Below are 15,015 nucleotides of genomic sequence, written 5' to 3' on the forward strand. Positions count from 1 at the left end.
TTTGACAATGTAGGTCAAGTTCTTATCCCGAGTCAATTCCTAAAGCCAGGGGAGCACCACGTGCTGATTGGCTTAAGCCTGGGGTAGGAGTCATCCCTGCTCAGTCACTGTGGGAGAGACACGGGTTATCCCCATTGGGTTAAACCTCTGGGGACCCATTCTTGGAATTGGTGGTGATGGTCGTGGTGGTGATGGGGCTTAGACTCAGCCTTATCCACATCTCCTAGTTGTGTAATTAAGAAGAAGGGTGGGAAGGGTTGTTCAGGAAGCAATTACACCCACCCAGTCCAAGGTCATCGTACCCAAGCATCTCTTTTTGTCCCTACATAAAACATGATTTTGTGGGTATCTAAATATTTTATATTCGTAATACAAACATACTCATGACTTTAAAAGGCGTTTATTTTGCCTTGGGGACGACTTTTCCATTAGACACAGCGCTGAGGGCCTGTGATATTTTTAGGGCCCCATGAAGATGTTTTAATTTTGAAGTCAGCAGGAAAAAAATGAACTTTTAGGTCAAAGAAAATATTTTAAAATATAATATTTGTATAGGTATCTTTATAGCAATACTGTTGTAAACTATTATTATTATTATTTATTTTAAAACAATTTTTTAAAATTTAAATGGAGGAATGGGCCCAGCAAGGCACAAGTTCCTAGGACCGCTGAAAGTCGTCAGGCAGCCCTGCTCTGCATCACTTCCTTACTGGGATATCCCACAGTATTTAATGTTGCCAATAGGAATCCAAAGTCTGAGGCAAAGAGATTATCCCTTGAATTCCAAGGTTATTACCCATTTACTTGTACCAGAGATATTGTGCTTGAAAACAGCAGTCCTGCGAGGTCAGGCTTGCCTCCACAAAAGAAGCAGAGGAGGGAAGGCAATTCCATGGGTGAAATAAAAGCCTAAAATATCTTTAGAATTTTCTCCCATTTGGAGACTAATGAACATGGGCACAGTATGCTAAAGTATTTTCATGCATATTATATCACAATCCCCATAACAACCCCACTGCAGTACTGACCCACATAAACCATGAAGAATTAGACTCAGGGAAGGTAAATAGCCTTTCCGATTTCCTACACGGTTATACTTCCTGGAGGGTTAGGTCAACCCAAGGCTTTTTTTTTTTTTTTTAATTTTTATTTATTTATTTATTTATTTATTTATTTATTTATTTATTTATTTATTTATTTATTTTTGGCTGTGTTGGGTCTTCGTTGCTGTGCGAGGGCTTTCTCTAGTTGTGGCGAGCGGGGGCCGCTCTTCATCGCGGTGCGTGGGCCTCTCACTGTTGCGGCCTCTCTTGCTGCGGAGCACAAGCTCCAGACGCGCAGGCTCAGTAGTTGTGGCTCACGGGCCTAGTTGCTCCGCGGCATGTGGGATCTTCCCAGACCAGGGCTCGAACCCGTGTCCCCCGCATTGGCAGGCAGACTCTCAACCACTGCGCCACCAGGGAAGCCCCCAACCCAAGGCTTTTGACTCCAAAGTTTTTGCTTGTTGCTGGTGGCCAGAGGCACTAAAGTTGGAAGCAAATTTTTCTGGTAGATAGTTTACCTGACCAAGCAAAGTGGGCAGTGACTTAGGACACACCCCCAAAGGATTCTAAGAGCAGACGTAGGACCTTGGGGGTACCTTTCTTCCCAGATATGCCGCCAGGTTGTCCATGATGCAGCCGGTCCACTTCCCACCATCCTTTCCTGTCCTAACCTGTGGTGCTTTAAAGTCAGAGGCCGGCTTTCTGGGGCAGCTGAGGAAGGCTGTCCTTACCAGCCAGAAGGAATGCTCACTTGGTGCCAGGGGCGAGGGGCTCCCAGATCCAGACAGCGGAGGCACTTCCATGCTTTCCAGCAACACCACTGCGGCCCACACCCACCCTTCCAGCTTGTCCTTGCAGTGCTAGCCTGAGTGATCTGGGGCCCTTTCCGGGGTCTCGTTAGAGCAATAACAGTGCATAAAAGGAACATGTGACAGGGTGGTTCCCCAACAATCCTTGCTTTCTCCACCTCAAGGAAGTTAGGCAGACAAACTAGAGCAGCGGCAACCAAAAGTGGAGGTGCCCCGGCTGACAGCATCTGTGTCACCCAGGAGCCTGTTAAGCAAATTCTCGGGCCCATCGTGACCTACTGATGGAGAATCTGTGAAGGGGGTGTGGACGAAGAATGGTGCCTGCCATATGAGTAAACAAAGGATGTTTTGGCTATCGAGCCATCGGCCACTGTAGCTGCCCTGATTTCAATGAGCCCAGATTCTTGCATCTTCCCATATATAAAAAAGCGCTAAATTCATTAACTTGAGATGTCTCGTTTTCTTTAATTAACAGTGATCATTTGGGACTTCCCTCGTGGTCCAGTGGGTAAGACTTCACGCTCCCAGTTCCAGGGGCCCGGGTTTGATCCCTGGTCAGGGAACCAGATCCCGCATGCATGCCGTAACTAAGTGTTTGCATGTCGCAACTTAAGAGTCCGTATGCCACAACTAAAGCCATAACTATGAAGGTCAGTCTCAGGCCACAACTAAAGATCCCACGTGCCGCGTGCCACAACTAAGACCTGGCACAGCCAAAATAAATAATAAATAAATAAATATTTTTAAAAAGGCAACGATCATTTGATGTTCCAACTACCTGTTTTTGTTGTTGATTTGTTTGTTTTTCCAAAAATCTCCTCTGTATCCTGGCTCCTTCCTTACCTCTTTGGAGCAGTCCCTCCCAAATATCTGACAGGCCGCCTCCTGGGCTGAAGTTCTCAGCGAGTCCACCACATAAAACATAATTCTCAACTTTTAAGCTGTGCATTTTTTTTCCAGTCCACAGTGGGACTCAGAAATCTGTGTGCCATCCAGCTCCCAGGTGACTCTCAGGCACGCTAAATTTGAGGGGTTGTAGCCACAGAAACATAGAGGGAGGAGGCCGGAGAAAGCGGGACTGCGCCCCAACTCCTCTATCTCTGAGTGGTGTATAGGCGGCATACTCTCTTTCGTAACCATTGCCAAGGTCTCCGTGAGGGGTTGGTAATGTAGTTCGGTAGGAGTAACTTTTTCAAAGACGCCTCCCCTCCTATGTAAGAGGCTGTACTCTCCTTCCCAAGCAGCCTAGCGAGCGGATCTCGGGCAGCCTCAATTTCCTAAGGCTGCAAAGCGCGACGCACGCGCAGTGACTCCCCGCCGCCAGGCCCAGTTCCACCGCGAGAAAGCGCGCTGCGAGGCTGCCTACCGCCCCTCCTCCCTCACCCGACCGCCCCTCCTCCCTCACCCGACCGCCCCTCCTCCCTCACCCGACCGCCCCTCCTCCCTCACCCGACCGCCCCTCCTCCCTCACCCGACCGCCCCTCCTCCCTCACCCTCTGCCGCCTCGCCCCGCCCCGCGCATGCGCAACGGCGTTTTTCCCGTGACCCTCCGCGGCGCAGGCAATTCGTAGCTAATGGCGGGTCCTTGGTCTCAGGCTTGTTGCAAAAGATGCTCCTCTACTAGCTGTGCGTGTGGCGACAAGGGCAAGTGGAGCAACTCCTCGCTCTTAGGCAAGCGGCTCTCAGAAGACTCGAGCCGCCACCAGCTGCTGCAGAAGTGGGCGAGCATGTGGAGCTGCGTGAGCGGGGACGCGTCGGTGGCCTGCACGGAAAGGACGCGGCGCGAGGAGGCTGCGGAGCCGGCGGAGGAGGAGGACAGGCCGCTGGTGTTTCTGTGCTCTGGTTGCCGGCGGCCGCTGGGCGACTCGCTGAGCTGGGTGACGAGCCAGGAAGACACCAACTGCATCCTGCTGCGCTGTCAGTGCGGGCGGGGGGTTAGGCCTTAGGAACGCCTTCTTTCCGGGTGTGCTGCACCTGGGCGGCCCCGGAGGAGGCCGAGGTGTTTTGGGGCCTCCCAGGGTCTTTATGTTTTATTTATTTGCTTATTTATTTTTAATAAATTTATTTATTTATTATTTATTTATTTTATTTTCGGCTGCGTTGGGTGCTTCGTTGCTGCACGTGGGCTTTCTCTATTTGCAGCGAGCGGGGGCTACTCTTTGTTGCGGTGCGCGGGCTTCTCACTGCGGTGGCTTCTCTTGTTGCGGAGCACGGGCTCTAGGCGCGCGGGCTTCAGTAGTTGTGGCACATGGGTTCAGTAGTTGTGGCACATGGGTTCAGTAGTTGTGGCTCGTGGGCTCCAGAGCGCAGGCTCAGTAGTTGTGGCACACAGGCTTAGTTGCTCCGCGGCACGTGGGATCACGTGGGATCTTCCAGGACAAGGGCTCGAACCCGAGTCCCCTGCATTGGCAGGCAGATTCTTAACCACTGCGCCACCAGGGAAGCCCCTCCCAGGGTCTTTAAAAGCAGAAAAATCTGAGACGGGGAGCTGTCCCAGAAAAAGGGGAGGAAGAGAGCCATCCCTGCACCTTGGCCTTACGAGTGACAGGTTCTTTTCTGAGGTTCCCCCATCCCAGGAGAGCAGTGGATGAATCAGTGTCGTCGTGAGCATTACTTAGAAAAAAATGACCAACTAGGTTGTAAGCATTTAGGGTGTAGCTATTCTGTGTTACTCCTCATAGAAATCAGCGGGCTGTTAATCGGTAAATCGTATTGTTAATGGTTTAGGAAATTAAGCTTTTCGGCTGCCTGCTTCCCTCGGGGGATGTCAGGGTTGATTTCTCAAGTCTTCATAGTTGTATCAGCGGACGCCTTTACCGTCTGAAGTGTTAACAACCGTAGAGTTGACAGAACATAGTGGTATCAAAAAAATTAAAGGATACTTGCAATAAAAGCACCAAAAACCCTATCAAAATTGGAGAGGAAGGAGGATGTAGTAAACGTACAGGTAACTGGTAGAGCCAGTATCTTTTGAAACCTGTATGTTTCCCCAACGTTTCCTGGTTTTGTTGTTTTCATAGTATTTATATAGGGGAGTGGTTCACATATTTTTTCTGAGCTGGTGTAAAAATGGCTGTTCTTTTTGGACTTGGGGTATTCAAGATGAAATTTATGCTCTGTTTGAATTCTGTAAATATTTTATGGCAGAAATTCACCACCGATTTGTTGACATTTGTGGAATGTTTTGCTTCCTGGGATACATTGGGAAGAAAGGAGGACAGCAGTGTCCACTTGTTAACCTGAAACTTTTTGGAACCTCTTTTCTTTAAGGATGCAATTAACGATAATTGCTGAGTCCCTTTCAGTTGTTAAAAGCCTAAGAACATACATTTCCCATACAATTCATTGAGATTAACCCTTTGCAGCTATTAAAATCAATGCAGAAGGACTTATCCCCCAATGCTGACACTCTCATGTCCCCAGAGTTCAACATGCTTTATTCTCATTTATACTTCCAGATACTCTCCATGCATGTATGAGCCTGTTTGAATATGTAAATTTTTTGGAATTCCCTAAACATGTAAATTTTTAAAAACATACTTGAGATTATATTATTTATACTGTTAAGCACCCTTCCTTTTTTATTCTGCATGTATATTCTGAGTATTTTTCCATATTAGTGCATATAGATATACCTCACATTTTCAATAGCTGCTTGTTGTACCCCCGCTGAGGCAGTATAGATGACGGCCCTCAACTGCATGGGTTTGAATCCTGGCCTGCCACTTACTAGCTGTGTCTTTTTGGGCAAGCTACTTAGTCTCTCTGTGCCTCAGTTTTCTCCTCTGTAAAAATGGGGATAATACTTAATGGGGTGATTAGGAGGATTAAGTGAGTTAATGTGCGTCATGTGCCCAGAAGACATAGGAAGTGCCACATAAGTGATATCTTTAATGGAGATGCCCTTCATCCTCCCAGTCTGCCCCTGTTGACAGAGGTCTGGGTTTTTTCCCAGTGTTGCCACCATTAGAACAACATGTGTGTATTTGGGTTGATTTTGATACAGTAGGAGAAGCTCTTCCTTTTAGTAGGTGAGTTTATGTCATTTACAGCTTTTTAAGGAATAATATTGATATGTTTGGTGTTAAATCTTTACCATCCTTTCTGTTTTTATGTCTTTTCTCTCCTTTATCACGTGGGCGCTTTTGTTTTATATATGAAAACGCTATTCTGTTATTTAGTTTGTCTATACCAGTAGTTTTTAAAATTTAAAAAGTATATATAAATATCCTTTTTTATCAGCTTTAGACAAATTGATTTAACACCCTCCCCCTCCTTCCTCCCAGTGAAAGATTAGAAAATGAACTGTTGGATTAATTTCCATTCCCCTCCCCGCTCCAATTGGAGTTAGTTTAATTATTTTTACTTTGTCAAGGTTTATAACATTTACATACTGTTCTGTAGCCATAGTCATTTAGCTTTAATATAATGTTTCTATGAGCTTATTTCTCCAGTCCAGGACTCTTATTAATAATGAGAAAGCTTATGAATAGCTTTCTCATTCCTGAGTGGTTTATTTGATTAATCTTCACCAGTGGTTTCCCCATCCCCAAGAAAACTTCAAGTTTGAGTGCTTGAAAATGTCTTTCTGTTGTCTTTATACAGGCATGTCGACGTGGCTGCATGTTCAGTTCTGGTGTCATGCTCTTTGCTTTTTCCAGGCACAGGGAGCAGCTAGTGCAAAGGCCTTGAGGCTAGTGAGGCCGCCGAATAGTAGATTAAAGATAAGATTTAGGGAGGAAGGAAGGGGCCAGAAAATTTAGGGCCTTGTAGGCTGTTCTGTGGAATGAGAATCTATTCTAGTGAATGAGTTGTTTAAGCAGGAGAGTGATATGACCCAGTTTTTTCTTTGGAGGATGCACTGAAGAGAAGAATCAGCATGGACATGGGCAGGTCAATCAGGAGCTAGTGCAGCCGTCCAAGCAGAGGAGAGGAGATGGTGGTGGCTTGGGGGCTGGAGTGAGGGTTGTGAGGTAGAACTGACAGGATTTATCTGTGGGGTGTCTGTGCGGGGAGAAGGGTAAGGAGACAGTGAATCAGGGTTGATGCCGGTTTCTGATCTGAGCGATGGGTAGATGGAAGTGGAGTTTACTGAGTTAAGGCAGACTGTAGAGGAGGTGAAAGCAAGAGTCTGTTCTGGCCATTGTGGGTCTGATGTCCTTTCCTCATGTGCCTCTGCTCCCGATTCCCCGCCTTTAGTGTGTTCTGAACTTGGGAAACGGGAATGTTTCCTGCTGCTTCTAGGGTTCAGCTGTGACCCCTGTCCAGGTTGTGGTCTAAAAGGTTTTTGGCTGAGCTCCCGAGGACCCTCTCAGTTACTTGTAGAGAAACAAGCTGTGCGTGTGAGATCTGGAGATGTATGCACAGGCTTTTATCCTCTTCCTTGGGTTGATCCCAGTTTTACTGTGTCTGGCGGGTATTCTTGATAGTCCGTGATTTGAGGTTCTAGTTGTCCCAAATTTTACTGTCAGTTGAATTTTTTCTTCCTAATTTTATTCACTTTGTTAATTTCAGTGTTTTCTGGGAATGAAAGGAAATAACTCTTATTCTGCTATCTTTTTGCAGAAGACCCTGTACCTTTAGTTTTAAACTACCCTGTGTGTGTGACTTTTGGGCCTTTATTTTTTTCTGGGCTTCTGGGTTCTAAAATAAAAGTTGAATTAGAAGTTCTCTCAATGTCTGCGTGTGTATTGTAACAAACTGCATTAATAAATTCTTGTTACTTTCTTCTTTCTAGGTGTTTCCTGTAATGTTTCTGTGGATAAGGAACAGATACTATCCAAACGTAAAAATGAAAATGGTTGGTGAGTAAGGCTATATTTATGTGAATATGTACATTAGAGAAAATGTTTATTTTTCAAATAAAAGTCTTTAAGGAGATCATCAGCAGTAAGATTTGGGATAAAACTTTTTTCATGGTAATCAGTATAAAATCAGTCATTCTAATATACCAATTCTTGAGTGCTGGTGGTCCCCTTTAGATATGAGATGGAAGAGTTTCTAAACCTCTCAGGGCACATTCTGATACTCCCTTTTTGGGTGTTTGCGCTTGGTGTGAAGAAAATCGAAAATAAAAATAGAAAAGGAAAATATCTGTATCATGGAATCTCCAAACCAAAGGATGCTTTGGATGAATGCTCCCTACCTTTTTCATGTCATGGCACCCATAGAAAATGCTAAGGTCATGCATACACACATATATGACCTATTGAGGTAAACAGACAGGGCTGCAGAAACAACAGCATGAGGCCTCCAGCACTCGCAGGCCCTTTGCTGCCACTCCAAGGGTTGAAGTGGTCAGTATCTTGCTATACCTGCCACGCATCTGCTGCAAGTGGCGTCCTCAGCAAACTGAATGGGAAGCTCTGCCTTCTAATATTGTTGCCCGAAACGTGTTGTACTGATATATATGAATAAGTGGTACACAAGCAGTTAAACAGAAATTAATAATCGTATATATTTTTTATTTTAAAATGTTGGTTTTTAATTTTAGTAACGTTAGATTGTCCCATTCAAATAAAGTGTATTTTAATTGAAAAAATTACTCTATTTAAGGAGAATTAAATTCATAATAGGACAGGTAGTAAGTGGATATAAGGAAAATTGTACTGTTGGCATGCTGGTGATGAAAATTTGGAAAACCCAGCCTTAGATCATTTCTCATTTTGTAGATGAAGAAAGCAAGGCCTGAGGAGGTTACAACTTCACTAAGGACACAGGGCTAATTAGTAAGAGCTAGGATGATGCTTTGTTATTTCTCTTTGTTTCCTGCAGAGTGTTCTCTACTTCCCAACTCTAGTCATTTTGATGTCAGCTTTACCATTTTTGCCATATCCATGTAACAGCTGTGCTATCATGTACTTAATATTTTTCATTAAAGTGACTCCTAATTTTTATTTAAATTTATTTAAAAAGGAATCTTTATATTACTGCCATAAATGTATCATTTGCTGTAACTGGAAAGTAACTGTGAAGATAATTACACTGAAAACACATGTTATTAAATTCTAGCTGAGATAGTATTGCCTGGCTGGTTCTGAGCCTGAGGTCTGTTCTCTTACTATTAAAAGATTTGCAACTGTGAGATACAGGTTAAAGACATTCTAGCACCAGACTGAGACTTTCTTCTCTTTATAATCAGGATTGTTAGAGAATTGAAAAGGGAATTGACTCTCGCTCTGAACCAGTGTTGCTAAGTCCTGTTTACTTGTATCACCTGAACCCATCCTTTATGCCAAACTATGGCCCATGGACTAAGCACCTGTTTGTTTGGGTTTTTTTTTAAGATTTTTTTTTTTTGATGTGGACCATTTTTAAAGTCTTTATTGAATTTGTTACAATATTGCTTCTGTTTTATGTTTTGGTTTTCTGGCCCCGAGGCATGTGGGATCTTAGTTCCCCCACCAGGGATCAAACCTGCACCCCCTGCATTGGAAGGCGAAGTCTCAACCACTGGACCGCCAGGGACGTCCCAAGCACCTGTTTTTGTAAATGCATTGTTACTGGAACACAGATCAGTTATGTATTATCTGTGGCAGCTTCTGTGCTAATGGTGGTAAAGGCAAGTAGTTGCAACACACACCATATGGCCTGAGAGCCTAAAATATTTGTTCTCTGGATCATTACAGAAAAAAATTTGCATATCCCTTCCCCAGAGTGTTAATGATCCTTGGTGGACAATATAACATTAAAAGGACATGTAGAATCTTTTTGTCTTATTTCAAAATTTTAGTTAATTTTTCTTAATACTGAATTGAGGTATTTGCATTCTAGGAAAACACCACCTTAGTACACTCTCTTTTTGTCACTTTTGTACATGCCCTTTGTCACTGGATACTTAAGGCAATGCAGCCTGGAGGTGACTGTCTACATTTCTGATGTAAGCATCTTACTATCATTTTTTTCCTTTTTTTGTACATATGACTTAGTAGGGTCAGAATAACATACTTTAGCAACTTAAACGTTTAGGTGTTTATGGATCTCAACAATGGGATTTTTGTTATAACCAGTTGCTAAAGCGGTGGCATTTCTCGTTGCAGCATCCTGGAGACTTTGTACTGCGCAGGATGTTCACTCAACCTCGGCTACATATACAGATGCACACCCAAGAATCTAGACTACAAGAGGGACTTGTTCTGCCTCAGTGTTGAAGCCATTGAAAGGTAAGTTTGATGTATAAATGAATAGCTCATAACTGAATTCTCAGAAACTTGCTTGCAGAGAAATTGGTATGAAAACATCGAAACTAAATCAACACTGGTTAAAATATATTTTTAAATAATTTCTGACAATAAAGCTAGTGATTTTTTGTTTGGACCCGATTTATTTGCTATTGGAAAAGTCTGTCATTCTAAATTGTAGGAGAAAACACTCCGAACATTTTTCAGAGTAAAAATATGTTGTTTTTCTTAACAATTGAATTTAGTTTAATAGGATTTTTTTTAAAAGCTATTGTGTGGATCAATATATTTTGTCCATTTTATTTTTCCCTCTAGTTTTTGGTCTCCTAGAATATCATAAAGAAATAGGAATTTCAGAAATGGTCAGAAAAGAAGTCCCTTTGGTGTTCTGGAAAAGTAGAAATACAAAGTCCAACTATTTCCTTGAGGGTGGTAAATAATTGTCTGCTTTTTTTGAGAGTTGCAAGGAAGTACCTTCATTTTTTAAGACTTCTAAAAAGCGTTGGGAGACAAGGTGAATTAGGGTCTGATGACAGATATCTTAATGGCCCTCTAATTCACTAGCCTTTTTAAAATAGGAAACAATCAGTTGACCCCAGTGTATTTTCACTTATCCTGGAAAAGATGTAATCCTCAAGATTTTAAAGATGCCTAGGAAACCTTAAGTATCAGGAAAGAAGAACAATTTAAGAAGGAAAAAAAAAAAAAAGCCTACACTTTTATTACTCGAGGTATTTCGTCACTCCGGTTGAATTTCTTAGAGTTTCTCTTTAAAGAATTTAAAACAGTATTCTTCTTATTATAATTTTTCATTTAATTATTCTTTGATAACTGCAGTTTTGCCACCTTCTTTGAAACTAGACAGGTTTAGGTCAAAATTATAAAATCTGCAAACTTTTTATATTCCTTACACAAGAGAATAATATAGCAAGCACTGCTCATTGATGTAAAGCATGTAGGCCTGCCTAGAGAGAGATCAGATCTGTTTTGGTTTTAAATAGAAGACCCAGGCCCAAACAACTGCTCCCTTAATCTCCATGAGAATTTTACTAAGATTTGTGAAAATTATGTGGGGGAGAGTACAGGTATAAACAACGTGAACTCTTCAGTACGGTTGGTACAAAACTTTAATAAAAGTGATACATATCTGTATAAAAGAAAATGTGTGGAAGATTTCTCCATAGAGGATTATAGTATTGAAGCTGTTTTTTCCTGAACAGTTGAATACCTCTTGGGGCAGAATTTTAATGACAAGGAACCTGGTTTGTTTTAGAAGTGGATGCCCTCTGTAATGTTTATTTACAGTGTTATAAATTACTCAATACCGTTTAATTTTTTCCCCCATCTCATTTTTCTTTTCTAAACGGGATATTAATTGCCTTCTGCAATTTTGCCTCCCATGACATTTTTCAGAAATTTAATCAATTTAATCTTGGGTTTCCAAGAGAAGACTGTTCTTATTTGACAAAAGAAGTGACATATTGAAGTTGTTACATGTAATGAAAGACTCCCACTAAAGAAATGCAAACGAATCAAATTTCTTTTTTTGAGAAATACCAGCACCTTCTTCCCTACTGTTTAGATTTATTTGGTCACCGAAGCTGGGCCTCTTCTCCTTCCATCACGAGGCCAATTCTTCTGTTCTTTGTGTTTTCTAAACCACAGCATCTCATCACCCCAGAGAGTGGAGCAAAACATAAGTTATAGGATAACTGTTGAAGTTGCCCAAATCTAGGTAATCAAGAGTTGACTACACAAATTATATACTAAAAGTCAAACTTGAAAATGCACACGTTCCTGAGAAGTTACATTAAAAAAAAAAAAAGTAATATAAAGCAGTGGCTTCTTCAGGATCTTCTAAAACTTTAAAATAGAATTTTGAACCATGAGTGGTAATGTTTTGCCACCCAACTTACTACAGAGCAAGTTTATTTCCAATAACAAAATACTTATAATATTGGGAAATATGTAGGGCTCTCGGACAAAGCTGTTATGGAGAAAAACAGGATTTCATGTAGTTCAGCTTCCTATGTAGGTTGCTATTAACAAAAGTAGTTGTTTTATGTGTTTACTTGGTACTAATATATAGTTTGATATACATATTCGAGTTTTAATATCATTATTTTTTGTATTTATTTATTTATTTATTTATTTATTTATTTATTTATTTATTTATTTTATTTTATTTTATTTTATTTTATTTTATTTATTTATGGCTGCGCTGCATGTGGGATCATAGTTCCCAGACCAGGGATCGAACCTGTGTCCCCTGCAGTGGAAGCGCAGAGCCCTAACCACTGGACCACCAGGGAATTCCCTTAATATTATTCATGTAAATTTTATATTTACTCCCTTTTCATGTTTTAACTTTGTACTGTTATTATACTTCAGTTATGTTTTAGGGTCCTCTGAAAAGCAAATTGTGTCAGAAGATAAAGAGCTTTTTAATCTTGAAAGCCGAGTTGAAATAGAAAAATCTCTAAAGCAGGTAATCTTGTTCTGCACTTTTTGTATCTTTGTATGAACAACTGCCAGTCAGTGAACAATTGCTCCTCCACGAATAATCCTTAAAGTGTTTTCTGTTTTGACCTTAGCACTTTCATGGTAAGAGAGTGCTTATTTTATTTTATTCTTATTTATTTATTTCAGTTGTTAGTAAAGTTGATTTTTTGGGGAGCCAAACTACAAATTAAGCTAAAGCTTTATCAAAAAAATAATAAAGAAGATACTTCATACTAAAATCAAAGTAGTATATATTCTAAAACTATTAAAATAGAAATATATCTTCTTAATGAAATCAATATTTCACGGTAAAAATAGCCTTGTTTTTGAATGTTAACATCCTCTCACAGATAGGCAAGATAGTGATGAATGTATAAAAAAGCTACAGATTAGAGGTTGAGAACTACTGTTAATAAACTTATGTCTTATTTAAATGGAATTCTGTTAAATACTTAATATCCATGTGTAATGCATAACATGTTCAGAAATTGTATTAATGATGAATATTTTAATCATATTTAACCATGTATGATTTTAATCATGTATTTTTTTTTAATATTCTTATTTCAATTCAATAGATGGAAGATGTTTTGAAAGCATTGCAAACAAAGCTTTGGGAGGTTGAATCAAAACTGCCCTTTACCAGCTGCAAAAGCTGAAATCTGTTCCAAGTCTCCCGTTCTGGAGTCCTTTGCTGATGGACAGTTGTTTCACATGTAGCAATTCTTGTTGTAATTTACTTTACTTAGAACTGAAAGAATTCAAAATGGTCATGTACTTTACCTTCTCTTGTACTGATCAAATGATCAAACGAGAAGAATTGGAGAATTACTTGTCCAGCTGTATTTGATGGTAAAAAGATGATTGTTTCCTAAATTCCAATTTTAAAGTCATGATACTTCCTGGAAGTGAAATTTAGTAGTTTTTATTTTGATAAACTGCCATAATTTTCTGAACAGTTTTCTCCTCAGTACCAAATTTCGTTATTCTTTATTTCTTATTTTTTTTAAACTTTATTTCACCTTTAATACTTAGAACAATATTTAATATTGAGTGGTAAGAAAATCTTAGAAGTTTTCCCACCCACTGTGTGGTTGAATCTCCTCTGAAAACCAATGCGTCCAGCTCTGTGGAGAAACCGGTCAGTTGAGTTATTTGTCAGAACTATTCAAAACCTTGCACAAGAGCAGAATAGCATGTGTTCTCGTGGCGGTAGAATTCCACTTGATCCTGTTTATTTACTACTATATGCCAAAAAAACCTGACAGAATATTTACCAAAAAGGGTAGTAATCATTTCTGAGGGTGGGATTCTGGGGAAGTTTTCAGTTTTCCAATTTTCTATAATGTAAGACTTAGAGTAATCACATGTTATTTTTATAATGAGGGAGAAAATAAAGATTAAAACAAAGTGCTTTACAGTTGATTTTTCCAAAACAGTTATTTACCTGAGCTCAGAAATCCTGGTGTCATGAATTCTACACATTTACTGGGCATGGCAGTGTGAGGGTCCAACTCAGGACTGTAAAGGTAACCCCAGGTTTCCCCAGGCTGTTTCTGTTTTTGAGTGGACATGAGGCCACGTAATGTTGGTACTCAGCATGTTTGAGAACTTCCCTAATTATGTCTGAGGAGACTTAAAGTTGTCATATAAAAGTTCCCAAGTCAAATTGACTTGATCATTGATCATTCACAATTATTGAGTTCTTTTTTGATATATCTGTCAGCAGCCTCTAATAATTTGAAATTAATGAGCCGTCCAGGTCTCTTCTCAACGCCTGCTGGCAACAAAACAGTCATCCTGCCTCAGTAAGCTTGAGGAAGTCCCAAGGGTCTGTCCTTTTAGGTGCTTCGCTGGCACTTGCATGAAAGTTCATTTAGAACAGATGGGAGAGTATTTTAACAGCGAGATTCAGCTAACTTTCTGGTTGCACGGGTAACAGAATTCTCCAACAGTCACTTTTCAGGGCCATTCCAAAGAGGTAGGCAGTTTGGCTCCCTAATTCCTTTTACCTTGTTCATTCTGGGGCAGAATTTCTAGCTAATCCATACATCTTGAAAACTACTCATTTCACCAATGAAGAGTAATTTCTAACATCCACGGTGCTAACCAAGCCTCTGTTGTGCTTTGGGAAATAAACAGCCCAAGTGCCTTTGTGGCTTCTCCAAGTGTGGGCCTTTGATTAGTGTTTCCCTGCAAATTCACCACCCCTGGAATTTTATCTCCAGTTAGGGTCCTTCAGATGAAGTTAACTAACCGTCCCTGGGGTGTAGGTGGAGAGCTCGCACACATTTGTATCACATGGTCTTTGCTGAAGCATCTAAAAGCAAATCCCAGGAAATATATATATTTATAAAATATGTATCTCCTTGTAAGGCACAGTCCGTATCTTTGGCTTCTGCCTGTGATGTCACTGAAGGCATGGCCTTGCCATCGCCATGGGAGAGAGAGCGCTGAGGCTCCCACACTGCTTACTCGAGG

The 15,015-nt window shown here is 40.9% G+C and overlaps 1 protein-coding gene across 1 annotated transcript; it reads left to right on the plus strand.

Moving 5' to 3' along the window:
* The first annotated feature begins 3,378 nt into the window (after positions 1–3,378).
* Positions 3,379–13,448, plus strand: MIS18A (MIS18 kinetochore protein A). The gene is made up of 5 exons (XM_082392566.1): positions 3,379–3,769; positions 7,590–7,656; positions 9,892–10,014; positions 12,424–12,520; positions 13,113–13,448. Exons 1-5 carry the CDS (start codon positions 3,427–3,429, stop codon positions 13,191–13,193), a joined length of 711 nt encoding a protein of 236 aa, XP_082248692.1. The 5' UTR covers positions 3,379–3,426; the 3' UTR covers positions 13,194–13,448.
* The last annotated feature ends 1,567 nt before the right edge of the window (positions 13,449–15,015 follow it).

The sequence above is a fragment of the Balaenoptera borealis genome (assembly GCF_965194805.1).
Source record: "Balaenoptera borealis genome assembly, chromosome: 5".
In the NCBI taxonomy this organism is placed as follows: Eukaryota; Metazoa; Chordata; class Mammalia; order Artiodactyla; family Balaenopteridae; genus Balaenoptera; species Balaenoptera borealis.